Source organism: Brienomyrus brachyistius, chromosome 21, assembly GCF_023856365.1.
Source record: "Brienomyrus brachyistius isolate T26 chromosome 21, BBRACH_0.4, whole genome shotgun sequence".
NCBI classification, from domain to species: Eukaryota; Metazoa; Chordata; class Actinopteri; order Osteoglossiformes; family Mormyridae; genus Brienomyrus; species Brienomyrus brachyistius.
The window spans coordinates 6,590,622-6,605,753 of record NC_064553.1 but is presented as its reverse complement, the minus strand read 5'-3'; the positions used below and the strand labels follow the sequence as shown (position 1 = coordinate 6,605,753).

General features: G+C 45.7%; 1 protein-coding gene across 2 annotated transcripts; it reads left to right on the top strand.

The window, feature by feature from the left end:
- On the top strand, positions 1 to 15,132 carry si:ch211-267e7.3 (ADAMTS-like protein 2). 2 transcript variants are annotated; one of them, XM_048989110.1, is made up of 18 exons: positions 1 to 216; positions 2,548 to 2,690; positions 3,911 to 3,986; positions 4,241 to 4,343; positions 5,074 to 5,219; positions 5,461 to 5,584; positions 6,016 to 6,096; positions 6,963 to 7,138; positions 7,523 to 7,913; positions 8,551 to 8,902; positions 9,079 to 9,182; positions 9,913 to 10,039; positions 10,319 to 10,532; positions 10,927 to 11,082; positions 11,642 to 11,812; positions 11,935 to 12,111; positions 12,432 to 12,576; positions 13,054 to 15,132. In XM_048989110.1, exons 1-18 carry the CDS (start codon positions 118 to 120, stop codon positions 13,173 to 13,175), a joined length of 2,907 nt encoding a protein of 968 aa, XP_048845067.1. In that variant the 5' UTR covers positions 1 to 117; the 3' UTR covers positions 13,176 to 15,132. The 2 variants fall into 2 exon arrangements, with proteins under 2 accessions (XP_048845067.1, XP_048845069.1); XM_048989112.1 differs by lacking the exon at positions 1 to 216 and adding an exon at positions 2,082 to 2,175 and having other exon boundaries at positions 2,553 to 2,690.

Below are 15,132 nucleotides of genomic sequence, written 5' to 3'. Positions count from 1 at the left end.
TGTAAAGCCATTAATGCATCAGGGCTTCCTCTCATTACACCGCATAGTGCGAGTCTCCTTTTAAATTGTGATTAAAGTTTTGGGGGGGTGGAAGTATTCTTGTTTTTCAGTTAAAACATGTACTGTCCGTCCAGCGTAAGTTCTTGTGTTTTGTTCATTCGCGGTCCAGTCTTACTTCTATGGATTTTTGGGAAAGCATCAAGCGTCAGCTTTAAGGTAATTCTCATGCTTTTACATTGTGTGTTTTCTTAGTCTCCCATGAGCAATCAGCGGCTCTGAAACGTGTATTTGCGCTACCTCGTGTTCAAAGAAACGGATTCTGGTCTGCGATTTGCCGGTATACTAAGGAAATTAGAAGTCGTCATACTAGAAACATCGAAAGCTAAATGTAACATTTAGTTATTTTATTTTTTTTTCGATTAAACCAACGCATTTTCTCAGCCTGTATTATTGTTACAATTCGTCGCGCGTGTGCATTTTGATACACACTAGTATTTTGCATCCGATATCCCTGTTTTGTGGGATCTAAGCTTGAGATCAAAGCGCGGCGGGAGTCGTAATGTATTGCAGGAATTCCCGAAGTTGTTGAAGTGGCAAAGCACATTATTAGGAAGAGGCTTCGTGGTCCACTGAGTTTAAATTAATGGGGCTGTGCAAGATAGACTTGCTGCACAAACCAGACTGTTTCTGCCTGCCATGCTGGGAGCTGCATTCTTAAGTAAATTCCATTACACTTATTGTGTTTTAAAACAATAGTAATTAGGTTTAAGTTCGAAATCGGCGGATGTGAAGGATAACACGCGGTTACACGTTACCTGAGTTGTTTTGCGTTAGAAGTGTAGCCCCCATCCAGGATTGGAGTGTTTGCACTTCCCTATCCTGAAGCGGTCTCGTCCTTTCAGGTGTGTGAATGATTTAATCCTAGGTTATAAATTCAGGTAGGGCGTGCATCTGTATTACTACTGCTACACTGATTGTATGCGAATATAATATTTTGTAAGTGACGCAATGTTTGCCGGGTGTGGGTATTAGAAAGTGAAGTGCACTGGAACCGTGGATCTTACGAAAATCTCCAGTCTTTCTGCTGGTTTTTACCCGATCGTCATTCAGACTCTGCAGAATCCCCAACTGACATTAAAATATCACTCGAGTTCAGTTTCATCTCTCCTCCACACTGGAATCGTAATCCGTCCTCCTCGAGGGGGTCCCGCTGTTGGAAAACCTGCTGCATTAAAACATAAGGAAGACTATTGTGTGTTTAGATTCCATATGATCCAGAGGGTATCCAGATACAAAACATATGGGCTTGCAGATTCTTGTTTGGAAAGGCTGCGAGACCCTGGTCAGACGTGAGAGGAGCAGAACGGCCTTCAGGTGTGCGTCTGTTTTCCCGTATCATGCTTTTTTAAATAGCAACCTGGCCGCATAAGGTGCGCATGACTTAAGTCACTGAAAGGACCGGACGTTTCTCCGTATTTTCAACAGTTTCTAAAATGAAATTCACTCTCAAACGCTGGTATGTGTAGGTACATCATAAAATTCTAAATAAAATGTATGCTTTCATGCAACTTAACGGCCAGGGATGTGCTTACATATGAATGTTGATAGAGAATCTTGATTGAGATTGGTGGAGAGTGCGGAGAGGCCTGGCGTGTGTTAATGGGATAGCAGGGCTGAAGGCAGCGTTTAACCCGATGTTTAGATAAGACTAGGCATCTTAAATCCCACACAATCACCCCCCCCCTTCATTTAAGGGGTTTGCTCACTACTATTCTGTCTCTCTACCTCTCCCATCATTCATCTGCTTTTTAATTCTGTGGGGGGGCACAGATTTATTTAATTTTATCGTCTTCATACTACTTACTAACGAAGTTGCAATTCATAACCAGACCAAAGCTCTGTTTCAAATTTAACCCACTAGTTTTCAACCCCTCTTGCCTCTGGGTTAGACTATGAGGGGAATCCCCCCCGCCCCACGGGACAGTATGAAAATACATTAACCTGAAGCCCCTCCCCCAACTGTCACATGGATTAAATTGTGAAAGAATTTCGTCTCCCTGGGGATGGAGCCGTAAGAATGTGCGCAGTGGTGAGAGTGTGGACTGGACTGTCTGCTTTGACTTTTGCATTACAAATGTTTGGGGAAAACCGGAGACGTGAAAGAATTCTTAAGATGTATGTGCGTGTGAAAGTGCCGCAAAGTCGTCGGTTCTTATTGGTTAAAATGCAAATAGTGAAAGCTAAGCTTTTTTTTCCCTCCAGTTTCTTTTTAGAATTTCGACCAAAGATCATTTAAAATAAGGAAATTTAACTTTACCATCACTCTTACTTTAATATGCATGTAATATATACTGTGAATTAATTTACGTATAAATTGAAATACTATACACAGATTTTTGTTTTTAAGAGAATCTTCAGCTGTTTTTTCTTTTCTTAAGTGGAATGACACAGGAGAGGAAGTTCCACAGCTGGAACTTAAACAGGCACAAAAAAGGCGGGGGGGGGGGGCGTCGTGAAAATTAAGCACTGTCTCTCTGTCCCTGCCAGGACAGTAGTGAAGAGGGGGAGGTGCCGCAGAGCCAGCACAAGGAGGTGGCCCAGTGGTGGGGGGAGTGGAGCAGCTGGTCCACCTGCTCGCGGACCTGCGGAGGAGGGGTCCAGTCGCAGGAGCGCCATTGTCTGCAGCAGAGGTATCCGCCCCCCTCCCCCATGGGCCCCGCCCCCCTCCCCCATGGGCCCCGCCCCCCTCCCCCGTTGGGCCCCGCCCCCCTCCCCCGTTGGGCCCCGCCCCCCTTCCCCGTTGGGTCCTGCCCACCAGCAGCACAACACCGGTGATCTGATCTTGTGTGGATCTTAGATCCAGGATAACGCAGAATGTAATTCTCAGCCGCTAAATGAGACGCGACACTTCCAATGATACCCTGAGGAGTCCGGGTGCTCAAGCGCCAGACTGAACCTGTAGTACTGAATGTTGGAGTAGTTGTCTATCTTTCAGTTACCCATCCACAAGGTAACAATGACTATAGCTAGGTGGAAGTAGTGTATTTTAAAAATGTCTTCAAATACTTTTTAAATGGGCGCTTGTAGGATTTTATCTCGGGGTACACACACTGTGAAAGCACTGCGTTGCTCCACGTGACAGGAAAAGAGGGTAGAAAAACAGTCAGTGGTAAAGTTTAGCATGTCTTGCAGTTGGAAGTGAGTTTATGTTACTTTATGCTAAAATAGTGGTAATTTTTCCCATGTCAGGAGTAGGGGGGCCCCATGGAGTTTGTGCCTTGGACCCCCAGAGTCATTAGAATCGCCTCTGAAACAATGTATCGTATATCTCTACATATTGTTTGTTACATCTTCATAATCAATGCAACATAATGATACAATGTTCAAGACCCATGAGAGCTGCAATCTCGATTCTCTGTGAAACAAACCGTGATTCGTATTTTGTACACATTTGTGCTGCCCTACTCCTCTTCATGTTTCTGCTGCAGTCATAATGAGGCAAAAAAAAAATGCGTAACGTTGGCCAACTGGGTATAAATGCCAAGGGTGCGCACAGTGCGTGCAGCTGCAGGCGCCCACGTTCTGAAATGTTCTGCCTTGATTAGTTCTCAGCTTAAGTTGTCCAGCTGCACCTTATTATCACTGTCTTGTATAGTGGTGGGGATGAAGTTTTTTTTTTTTTTTTTTTTTTTTTTGGGGGGGTGGGGGGGTCACACATCTGGCTGTTTCTTAGTGGTGCTGGATAACTGCGAAATAGCCTGGGAAAGTGCAGCATCTGTAATCATGGTGAGAGCTACAAGCGCAAATCCTTGATGGTCTTTTAACATCAGTCTGATGCTTAATATGCCAAAACCAGAAATAGGGGATATGATTATGGCCCTTGATCACTGTTGAACTGTCCCCCCCCCAGACTTGTAGCCACATATAATGGCAACACCTCAGTGTGCTCCGGTTCTGCAAAGAAGTATCGGCTGTGTCAGAATCAGGTACGGATTGTTTAATACTGACCGGAATATTGATCCCCTGAGAGCGAGCCATGCTGATGCTGCTTATTGTGTGGGAGTCTTAATGGCTTGGTTAATTAATGCCAAATGAGCTCAATATTTGGGCTGTATGAGTCCCTCATTAATGCCTCTGCAGTACTGAGAAGGATGCTCAGATTTGTGATTTACTGCTTTATTTACTGTTTAAATTGGCACAGTAATTGTTATTGTTTTCTCTTTCTTCTGCCCGTTACCAGCTGTGCCCCAACAACGGGGTCAGTTTTAAACAACTGCAGTGTTCCTTGTTCAATGCCAAAGCCTTCGGCCGAAGATACTATACGTGGGTCCCCCTGTATCCGGGTGAGCTGGTTCGTTTGTTCATTTGTGACCCTCCAGCACAAAACCGTACGGAAGTCGCATGGCTGTATTTTTAGATATTTTTTTAGGATTTTTTTGTGCTCTTTCATTCGATACCATAATCCTAATTTCTAATTTTTGACCCAAGTGTACAGTTTTGTGCTGGGGGGTCTCATTTGTGTGACTTCAAATGCACTGTTGTCTGTTTGTTGACAGAATTGGTGTGGCATATTTTGGTAAATAAAACCAAGACATCCTCAGTATGAAACAAGTGCTGACCTCCACACCGAAAGGAGCTAGTCAAGTTGGTTAGGGTGTCTGTCAAGGATGCCTCCCTGGGGGGGTGTTTCGGGCATGTCCAACTGGGTGGGGACCCCGGGGCAGACCCAGGACACTCTGGAGAGATTATGTTTCTTGGCCAGCTTAGGAATGCCTTGGTATTCCTCTGGAGGAGCAGGAGGAGGTGGCTGGGGAGAGGGAGGTCCGGGCATCCCTACTTTGACTGCTGCCCCTGCTGGCCAGCCCCCAAATAAGTGGCAGAGTATGAAGGAATGAATGGTTCCAGAATCTTCTCTTAGTCAGGAATGTTCTTAATTGGGTTTGAATTTGCCTGAAATCAGGGGTAGAAGGCATTGCTGATTAGGGAAGGCTGTGTACATGTGTTCATCAATTTATTTCCATTATTAGAATTATTATTATTATTTTTTTTTCTCGGTCTGATTTTCCTCTTCAGATGATTACATCAGCATCTCAAACAGGCCATGTGACCTCCAGTGTACCACAACCACAGGGGAGAAGCAGCTGCTGGTCCCGGCCCAAGACGGCACATACTGTCGGGATTGGGTCTACCAGGGGGTCTGCATTGAAGGCCGGTGCCAGGTATGTGGACGCTTCATTGGCTAGTCACCTTGACTCTTAACCCCGACCAGCATCTATGTACATGGCATGCAGAGTGTGGTTCGCATTGGTTGGTTCACAAGGTGATTAACCTTCCTGGATAAAAGAAAGGCACAGTGTCACATATATGCAAGGTGCCAGTGGTTTCTGACCGTAGCTCCCTAGTTGGTTCCCTTGGTTCTCTTTGCTTCTCTTGATTGGTTGTTTCGTAACTGGGCTGCAGGTGGTGGGATGCGACGGAAAGCTGTACTCCGGTAAGACGGTAGACAAGTGCGGAGTCTGCGGTGGAAGTGGGGCCTCCTGTTATCGTGTCTCGGGCTCCTACCGAAAAGGAATCGCACAGTTAGGTATACATGTGGCTGGCATGCGAGGATTGTAAACCTTGATTACTCTGTTATCAGAAACGTGACACACAATGTCCTGTTCGTATGTCGATAAAGCACAAACATCTGTTGGGTAACGTAGCTTGTATTGTACAATGAATTTATATGTGAAGGTCTCCTCTCCCTCTCAGTTGTCCTCATGAGCTTTTTGGTAGATGCAACATCAAAGGATTGTAGAGAAGATCTACAATGGAATTCTTTGGTCAAGTGATTCTGCCGCCCTGCCCCTGGTAGATTTCCCACCTCAGATGAACCAATGATGTTAATTGATCTGGTACTCGGTGCCGAGGCTGTTTGCTGTTGAAGGAGAGCAGGACCAGGCTTTAAAACCGCTGCTTCAGCCCTTCATCCTGGCATGGTAGAAGTGCTGCGAGCAATTTGTGCTGTCTTTTCAGGTTACCTGTTAATAACGAACATTCCTGCTGGAGCCACCGACATCCAAGTCATTGAACGGCGAAAGACTGAAAACATTCTTGGTAAGTTTCCCCGAGGAACTCCAGGGCAGGGGAGCTGCTTTCTTTAAAAGGTCTGCTAATGAGCTAATGTGTCACGTATTGAAAAACTAAGTCCAGCTGCTCACAGTGAAGCAGAGTATTGACTGTGCAAAAGTTCATCTTCTGATGTGTCTCATTAACCCTCGAGTCGACGTAATCGTTGCCGATGCTGCGTATCTTTCTCGTGTATTTCAGTTCATAACTCGCTTATTGTAGAAACAAGAAAAAAACGCTGATTAAATCCGTAATCTGTCTTCTTTTCAAAACGTCCATTGCCGGGAATATTAAAGTTTTTAAAATGAGGTTAAATCATCAAAAAATTAAACCGTGTCACCTTTCTTTGTTTTACCTGCATGGGGGGCGTGCAGTACCGCCCTCACCTGAAGATCGCTATTCGCATTATAAATAGCCACATTTCCACGTATTGAAATCGCATTCACATGGTCATTAGATGAACAACGCAACGGTGAAACGTGATCCAGATACATCCCCATCAGCGCCATAAAAGGGGGGGGGGGGGATGTGGCCAGGTGTGAATGGCTCATTCATACACATGAAAGCTGCTTCATATTCAATGAAAGGAGCCCAGAAATAGTGACATGGGTTTTTCTTATTTATTTATCCAACTGAATGTTGCAATTTCAGTCAGTCAGTCAGTGAAAGTGTGTTCCCTACCCCTGGACCCCAGAGGGTTAAAAACAACTGTTATGATAGCCGTTGTAATGTGATGCATCCTGCTCATTTGTAACTATATTCTCAAATTCATGCAAAACTCAATTTGACAAATGGCAGGTGTCTCATACTGCTATGGCGATCTACTGCTACTGATGTATCTGATCTCTCCTCAGCTCTGTCGGATGAAGCGGGACACTTCTTCTTCAATGGGAATTCTGTCATCGACAATCCCAGGAATTTCCACGTGGCTGGCACGATCTTCAAGTACAGGCGCCCCGCTGGCCTCTTTGCTGATGGCTTTGAGTACATTATTGCCCAAGGTCCTACCAATCAAGGTCTTAACATCATGGTAGGTGTTTACATGTGAGAGATGATGCTAGTGTCCGTCCGTCCGTTGGTTCTTAACCCGTCATGGTATTCCTTGGAATATTTCTGTGACATCTCATGGAAACTGTTTAATATAATTATTAATCATGGCATGAAGGACTAACAATCTTAGTTGACTAAGTTGGGCTTTGACCGATGCTGCCGTGCAAGGCCTGTCCACAAAGATCATGCATATCAGAAACTGTCTTCATTAATAGGTTGTGTGTGTGTAATGCTACCATAAACTATGCTATAGGGCCAAAAGGAATTTCATGGCAAGTATTTACGACGTTGCTACATTTGTTGATGCTGATCTTCTGGCTCGTACATTTTTGCATGGATCTAATACTTCTTGCATTACCTCCAGTATTACAACTTGAATGGGAAGATGCCACACATCACATACGAGTACACTGTGCCTTGGACACCTTCACCGAGAACAACAGCAACCATGATGTTAGCCCCAGAACCTGTGCAGCTCGTGCCCCTTGAGGCTGTTCCAGACCCAGGCCGGGACACTAATGACACTTTGGTGGAGCTTGCATACAACAATGAGATCGATGTGAGTGAGCAGTATAAGTTGCAGAACAGCACAAGTGCCATTGTCCAGTATAAGGGTGTAGTTGGCGACCCGGGCACAGATGTCTTGGAATGGCGATTCCAAACCCCACCGAACTTCACCAGTGTTCCCAGTGATGTTCTCTTTCAGAACAATGTGGGGAACAGCCAAGAGGGTCATAAAGGAACAGTCGATACTGGTGAGTCACACTGAACGGACTTAACTCCACTGCTGAGTGATGTATGTGTCGTCCTTCCATTCAAGTGTACGGATGGTACTTGGATGTAAGGTTGCAAAATTCCAGAAATTTTCAAAGTTTGACACTGTCCATGGGAATTAATGGGAATAAACTGGAAATTGAAATTAAATTACAGGTTAGCCTATAACAAGGAACTTAAATGTAGTTGAGGGAAAAAAAAAAATCTTGTTGGCACTAATAGTGATATCATTGTCTAACCAGGTGCTTGAGAGTAATTATGTGAGTATAAAAACCTACCAAAATTAGCATCTGCATCAAAACTCACTGTATGTAAGTCATTTTCTATGTTGTATTATTCATGCAGTTTGCTTTCTTTGTATCTGACAGCTCATGCGGAGTTCAATACTTCCAAAATTCCTCAGCTTAACTTCCCATGGAAAGTCTCCAAAAATGTTCTGCCCCTTTGCAACCCTACTTCCCATGGAAGGTTTCTGGAAAGTTCCCCGAAATTTTCATCCCCTTTGCAACTCCATTTAAATGTAATGCTCAGGCAGTGTGGTGAGGCTCTCATCGTCTGAATGGTTTGCTTGAAATTTATTTTTTTATTTATTTTTTTTTTTAACCCTTTTGTTCCCAGGTTCTGATTCCAACACGATCAACAGGAACGGCGCTGATCTAAATGGGACGCATCGGACTTCCAAACTCCTTTTCAGGGGCCAACTTTTCAAGTTGGGGATCCCGTCCAAGCCGGGGGCTCTTCGACGGATGTGCAAGAACAGCTCTGCGCTGTGTCCCAACCTTGAAGGCCCACAGAACACTCTGGAAGTGCTTCCGGGAAGCTTGACCCCTGACCCACATTCGGATTCGAAGGCTAAAGCGGCCTACAGGCCTGTGAAGCAGCTGAGACCTTTGGCCAATGACACATTCCCCCAGCAGGTGGGGGTGCTGAACCACCAGGTGGAGCCAGCTCAGGCACCCGGAACAGAAAGGTACGCAGGCAGAGGAATGAGGAGTTCTGTTAACCAAACCTAGTATTTCCCCATGCTTTTCTAAACCAGCTGCATGTTAATGACGCAGCTCGAGTGGCTATGATGCGTTATTTGTTTACCAAGTTGCAAAAGTAACACTCATCCTTTCCATTTGATTCTTTTTCCTGTTCCGCCAGTAATGAGTTTGAGGTGGGGCCTCCTGATCGTGACATCAGCCTGGCTGACATGTACAGATGGAAGGTATCTGCGTACGCCCCCTGCAGTTCAACATGTACCACAGGTGCTGCTATGACCCACAGCACATGCTCCGTTGTCTTCTTGCTGATCCTAGCTGTCTCTCGGTTGTGTTTCTCACCATCAGCACCTTGTCAGACCGGCCTAATCCAGTCCACAGGCTCTACATTACTGGGATGCCAAATGCAATGAAAATGTATCTGGTGCCTGCAGAGATTAAGATTATTCCCCTTTGAACCACAGTGCATGTTGTGTATGCTGTTCTGCTGCTGGATAAATTATCAAAGCAGATTTTTGGTCCCACGGTGCATTAAAATGGCATTAATGGGAGTTGTACTCACGCAAAAGTGTTCTGAGGGCAGAATGAAAAATGATTGGTTATGTCTCTGAACCAATCAGATTGTAGAGGAGGTGGATCTAAGCAACTAGAGGTGGGACCAAGACATCTGTTCGATCCTGCCTCCTCATTGCTTACGCTCATCTCCTCTACAATCTGATTGGTTATGTCTCTGAACCAATTATTTTTCATTCTGCCATCAGAACATTTTTGTGCGAGTAAAACTCCCTTGAGCCAAAAGAGCCAGTGGTGGAGGATATTTCTTAGAATAGCAAGTCTAAAAAATCAAGTTTTAAAAATATGTAATTAGGGAATTGAAAGGAGAGAATTAAAACAAGCACCATTTTTGCTGCCAATAAACAGGAGTGTTGTACCACATGCTAGTGCTGGTATCGGAGGCGCGTATCGCTGACCTGGGGGATGGCGTGGTTCCCTGCAGGAATAAGCACATCGTATGCGCTGTGTGTCCGCTACGATGGACAGGAAGTCGATGACAGCTACTGCGATTCCATGACGCGACCGGAGCCAACGCATGAATTCTGCACCGGCAAGGAATGCCCACCAAGGTGGGACCATGGTGGGGGGGACTGGTTTCTGCAGTGGGAGTGGGGAGGGGTTGTACTGGTTATGTGAATTAGTGCTAGCTGGTAATGTGGCAGTGGGGAGGTGTTGGGGGGGGGTACTCTGGAGGTCTCTTTCAGCTTGTCTTGTTGATACCCTGATTGAGATGTGGCACCCCCCCCCCCCCCCAAATCAAGAAAAGGTTCATCCCTGACTGGCAGGCTATAGTGAAGCAATTCCTAAAGCATGACTGACGTGCACCCCTGTCCCGCCCCGCCCTGCAGATGGGAGACCAGCCAATGGAGTGAGTGCTCTCGCACCTGCGGCGAGGGCCACCAGTACCGCTTGGTTCGCTGCTGGCGGATGATGGCGCCCGGCTTCGACAGTTCTGTCTACGATGACTTGTGCCGGGCCGCCGAGCTGCCAAAGCCCATGGGCCGTAAGGTGTGCCGGAACCGGGCCTGCGGACCCCAGTGGGAGGTCTCCGCCTGGTCTGAGGTGAGAGACCGATGACTGTTAAAAGCCGACACTAACGTTTGATCAACTGAACCTGGTGCCCCCAATTGTGTCCTCTAGAACTGGGTAGAATGTTTTATTAAGTAACCCCTTCTTGAAAAGTAACTTAATACTTAACCATTTTAAAGCGATTAACAGCTGGAATGTAGTGAAAGTGCAGGAATGATCTTGAGGATTAGTGTTTAGGGTTTATAAGAGATGTTCTGTTTTAGTTCTAGAAATTTTGCCTTCACGTAGTTTAGAGTTTTGATATCCACACTTTTTCTGTGCGTCAGACATGGGGAGCACTTAAGTGGGACCAGAATTTTGTATTCTGCTTATATTATTCATCTATCTGATTATGACCAACGCTCTGCCACTCTCCGGAACATTCCAGTGCTCTGCTCGCTGCGGCAGAAGAGGGGTGCAGATCCGTGAGGTGCGATGCTCCATGGAGGCGCGGCTGTGCAATGATTCCGCCCACCCAGAGGCAGAGAGGGAGTGCGAGGGCCCACCGTGTGACCGCAGGTGGACCGTGTCAGACTGGGGGCCAGTGAGTGTCACTCCCACCATGCAGTAGGGAACTGGAGTTGCATTAACCCCTAATGTAATAATTGTTTTGAACCTAAAATAACTCTCCAATATAGGGTACCATGATTTTTAGCCCTGATCTACAGTGTTTGAGTTGTCAGAGATCTTGGTGGGGGTGGATCACCTAGCAGGCAGTCAAATAATGCTGTGAAAATCCAAAATGCTGCATAAATATAGGACAAGGGGGGTGGGTCTCCAACCTCATGCACAGTGAGAGCTACGACTACAAAGAGAATCATCTGGGTAGCGATATATCTGATATAATACAGGATTATATTTTAGGGGGGGGGGTTACATATTGGGGTTTTGCTACATAATGCATTAGGTAATAACATAATGCATGCCGCGTCATGTGATGACAATTTGATACACTGAATCATGTGATGTTATTACACAGTGTGTTGTTGCAACCACTGACAACACATTTCCTGTGTCTGTAAATATACTTGGCTGTATAAACCCAACTCTGATCGAGGATCCAGGCCACTCAACCTGGCCTGTACCTTCCCCTGCGCTTCCAGTGCTCGGGGCCCTGCGGAGAGGGCAGGATGACCCGCTCCGTGGTGTGCAAGAACAGCAGCGGTAACGTCATCTCAGATGTGGCGTGCGACTTGGACCTCAAGCCCCTGGTGGTGTACCCATGTGGGGAACAGAACTGCCCCGCCCACTGGGTGGAACAAGAGTGGGAACAGGTGCGGGCATACGGGCACCAGCGGGATGTAGGGGTGGTGACTGGTTTTGGTGGAGTTAGCATTTGTAGTTTAGCGTTAGCAGCAGGATGGAGAGTGGTAACTGGTATTTTTGTCCCCTTTAGTGCAATGCCACCTGTGGGCGGGGTGTAAAAACGCGGCAGGTAGTGTGCTCAGGTTTGGAAAATGGTGTGTTCAAGGAGTTCCCTAAGCACGCCTGCAGCGCTCAGAACAAACCACTGGTGAGCTCAGCTTGCTTTGAGAGGCCCTGCTCCAAATGGTTCACCACGACGTGGTCCCAGGTAACCACTATGTGTGTGTTTATATGTTCCTGTGTGTGTCTAGCTGTGAAGAGTACACCATGCAGTGTTTCTTGTGATGCGTAATCCAGTTATGGAAATGTCACAGACAGTCCATTGTATGCAGAATTTGAAATGGGACACTAATGCAGGGTTATATTAATTATAAAATGTCTTTTGCATTCAAGGTCTTAGGTATTTAGTTACATGGACAAATGCGCTGTGAGACTACCTGCCTAGCTTGTGTATTCTGCTCTGTGGGGAGTTTTGACCAGGCTGGCATGGTCCTGTGAGGTCTGCTCACCTTTTCTGTTCCCCACCAGTGCAGTAAGACGTGCGGCAGCGGGGTGAAGGTGCGTGAGGTGAAGTGTTACCAGGGGGAGGAGCTGGGACACAGCTGTGACATGGCACTCAAACCCGAGGCCAGGCAGGCGTGCGAGGTGCAGGCCTGCCCAACGGAGGCACCGGGTACGTTTCCCACAGAGCTGGATACTCGGGCATCTAAGTGGGAGAGAAGTAGGGGGGAGAAAACCCCTGCTGTATGCATGCATGCGTGTGTGTGTGTTTAATATTTATACAACCACAAAAAGGAATTGAAATTTACAGAAAATAAACTGAAGTCAAATAGAACTGATGATGAACTAGATTTCGAAGTTTTGTCAAATCACTTGCTTTTGTGCAGTATTGTCTCTGTGGAATGCAAAATATACCCATAAAGGATGAGACAAATGTCTTTTGGTGACCAGTTCTTGTACTCCTTAACTGCTTCAAGACAAAATTTAACAAACGTCCGTTGGAGGTAATCGTTCAAGGGTACAGGCGTTCCTGGCCTCACCTATATCTGTTTGGCTACATCCATGTGCTCCCGCTCCTGTGCTGCCTCATTGTTGCCGAGGTTCCCATTGTACCTCCTTTATATTGAGACTAGCTGTCCTGTCTCCACAGTGGAGGAGGAGTGCCAGGACAAGGCGACGGCGAACTGTGCTCTGGTGCTGAAGGTGAAGCTCTGCACGCACTGGTATTACAGGAAGGCCTGCTGTCTGTCTTGTAAGAGCAAGACCCAGTAGGGAACTGGAGAGTGAGGGCCGTTCAGTGTGTCGGCCCGTCTGCACTGGCGAAGGGACTGCACTGGACCCGGGGGTTAGCCCAGTGTGACAGGCAGCTCCTATCAACCCAGAAGGGCGGGACAGTGCTGCTGCAGTTACTGTGTAGGAACATTCCTCTTGGCAGTCATGTGTGGAGAGTATAGCTGTCTCATTTGTAACCATTTTATTTACTGTACAGCTTATTTTGCGTATTGATATTGTTACTTGAAATTTTCATGAAAAGCAATAGTCATGTCACCTTGTGTTCTGCAAAGCGAAACTTGCACCATTGGCCAATACATATTTTTTCTTTTTCATTTTGGTTTTTTAATGTCATTGGACAGTTTATCCGCAGAGGCTTGTTTGTGGTTAGATATGTGCTACTTGCATGCCTAAGCAATCACCATGGATCTCATCCTCTAAGGAAAAAATACCACTAATGTGATGTCCTACAAATGTTTATTGAAATATCTGTTTTATCTCATTCAAATATACAATTTACATGGGTCAAGAAAACCAATAAGTTTGAAATTCTTGGTTATTATCTAGGAGTGACTGACAAACTAGTACTTATCCCTGCAGCATTTCTTTCCTTAACTACAGTGTAAATATTTCAGTGGCAGTTGGATACATTCTTGTTTATTCATTTACATTGCTTTAAAAATATTGAGGTTTGTGCCCTGTAAATGACAAATTAGCATATTTTGACAAAAGTACATGGATACCCTTATGTATTAGAGGAATTGGGCAATTAAGACACATCCCATGCTGACACAGGTGTATCATTAAGTACACGGTCCCACAATCTCCTGCAACTAATATTAACTGCAGAACGGGTGGTTGTACAAAGGACATTTTTGAGTGCTTGTGTGGCACCGTAGGCTGTAGGATACCATCTCTCCAAGTCAGTTTGCCACTTCTCTGTGATGATCAACTGTGAGCGAAGGGATTGCAAAAGGCAAAATGTCTGATACAGGTGTAAAGTGGTTGGCCACAGACGCTCACAGGAAGAAACCTGAACACCCAGCATCAAAACCCAACCTGAATGGCAGCAAATGCCACCAGCAATTTTCTAACATCTAATGGTAAGTTTTCAGTCTCTTGTTTCACCCTAAGATGCCAAATTATGGTTAAGGTTAGTTTAAGTTAAGTTGGGTTAGGGCTAAAATCCACCTATGTTACCCCCGTACCATCCGATTTGGGAGCGTGGTGGGGCGTGGCCTGGTCCATACGAATAAAAACTGTGTTTTTGTGACAGTTCTGCTCCCCTGTAGGATAGGAAACCAGAGTACCATACTTTGTAGGACATTTACTGTCTAATAACCTGATGTATCAGGCTAAGGCCCGAAATTAGAGTTAGCCAACTGAGGCTAGAGTTATGGTTAGAAAAAAATTGTAATTTTCAGCCATCAACTTGGGTTTTTATGACTAGTCTTATCCCCCATCGGATAGGAAACCGCAGATTAGCATGCTTTTGGTAGCATATTTCCTGCTTTCCAACAGTCTGTTGTTTCACCCTAAGGCCCCAAATTAGGGTTAGGGTTAGCAAAGTGAGACTAGGGTTAGGGACTATCTCTCCAGTATCTGTAATGCTGGTTTTTCCACATAAACTGTTTTGATTCCTGCAGTGATTTTTGTTTCTTAATCTTTCGTGGTTTTATATACCTCCAGTGACTCTCAATAGTAGTGCAAAGGTATTCAAGGGTTTCCTGTTGCAGGCCCGTAAGGTCGGAGGACACACCCCCATAGGCCAGTTCATCTCTATTGACACTTCTCAAGCACAAGGCCTGAACTGTAACAATGTCATGTTTTGAAGCATCTATTTCAAGGTTATTATTATTGATAGGCAATGTAGCATAGCAAGTGGCTGCGTGACGTAGGTCTGGCAGTGATGGAGAGGTCCATGGATTTCTGGGGAAAAGTGGGAACTGGAGGGGAA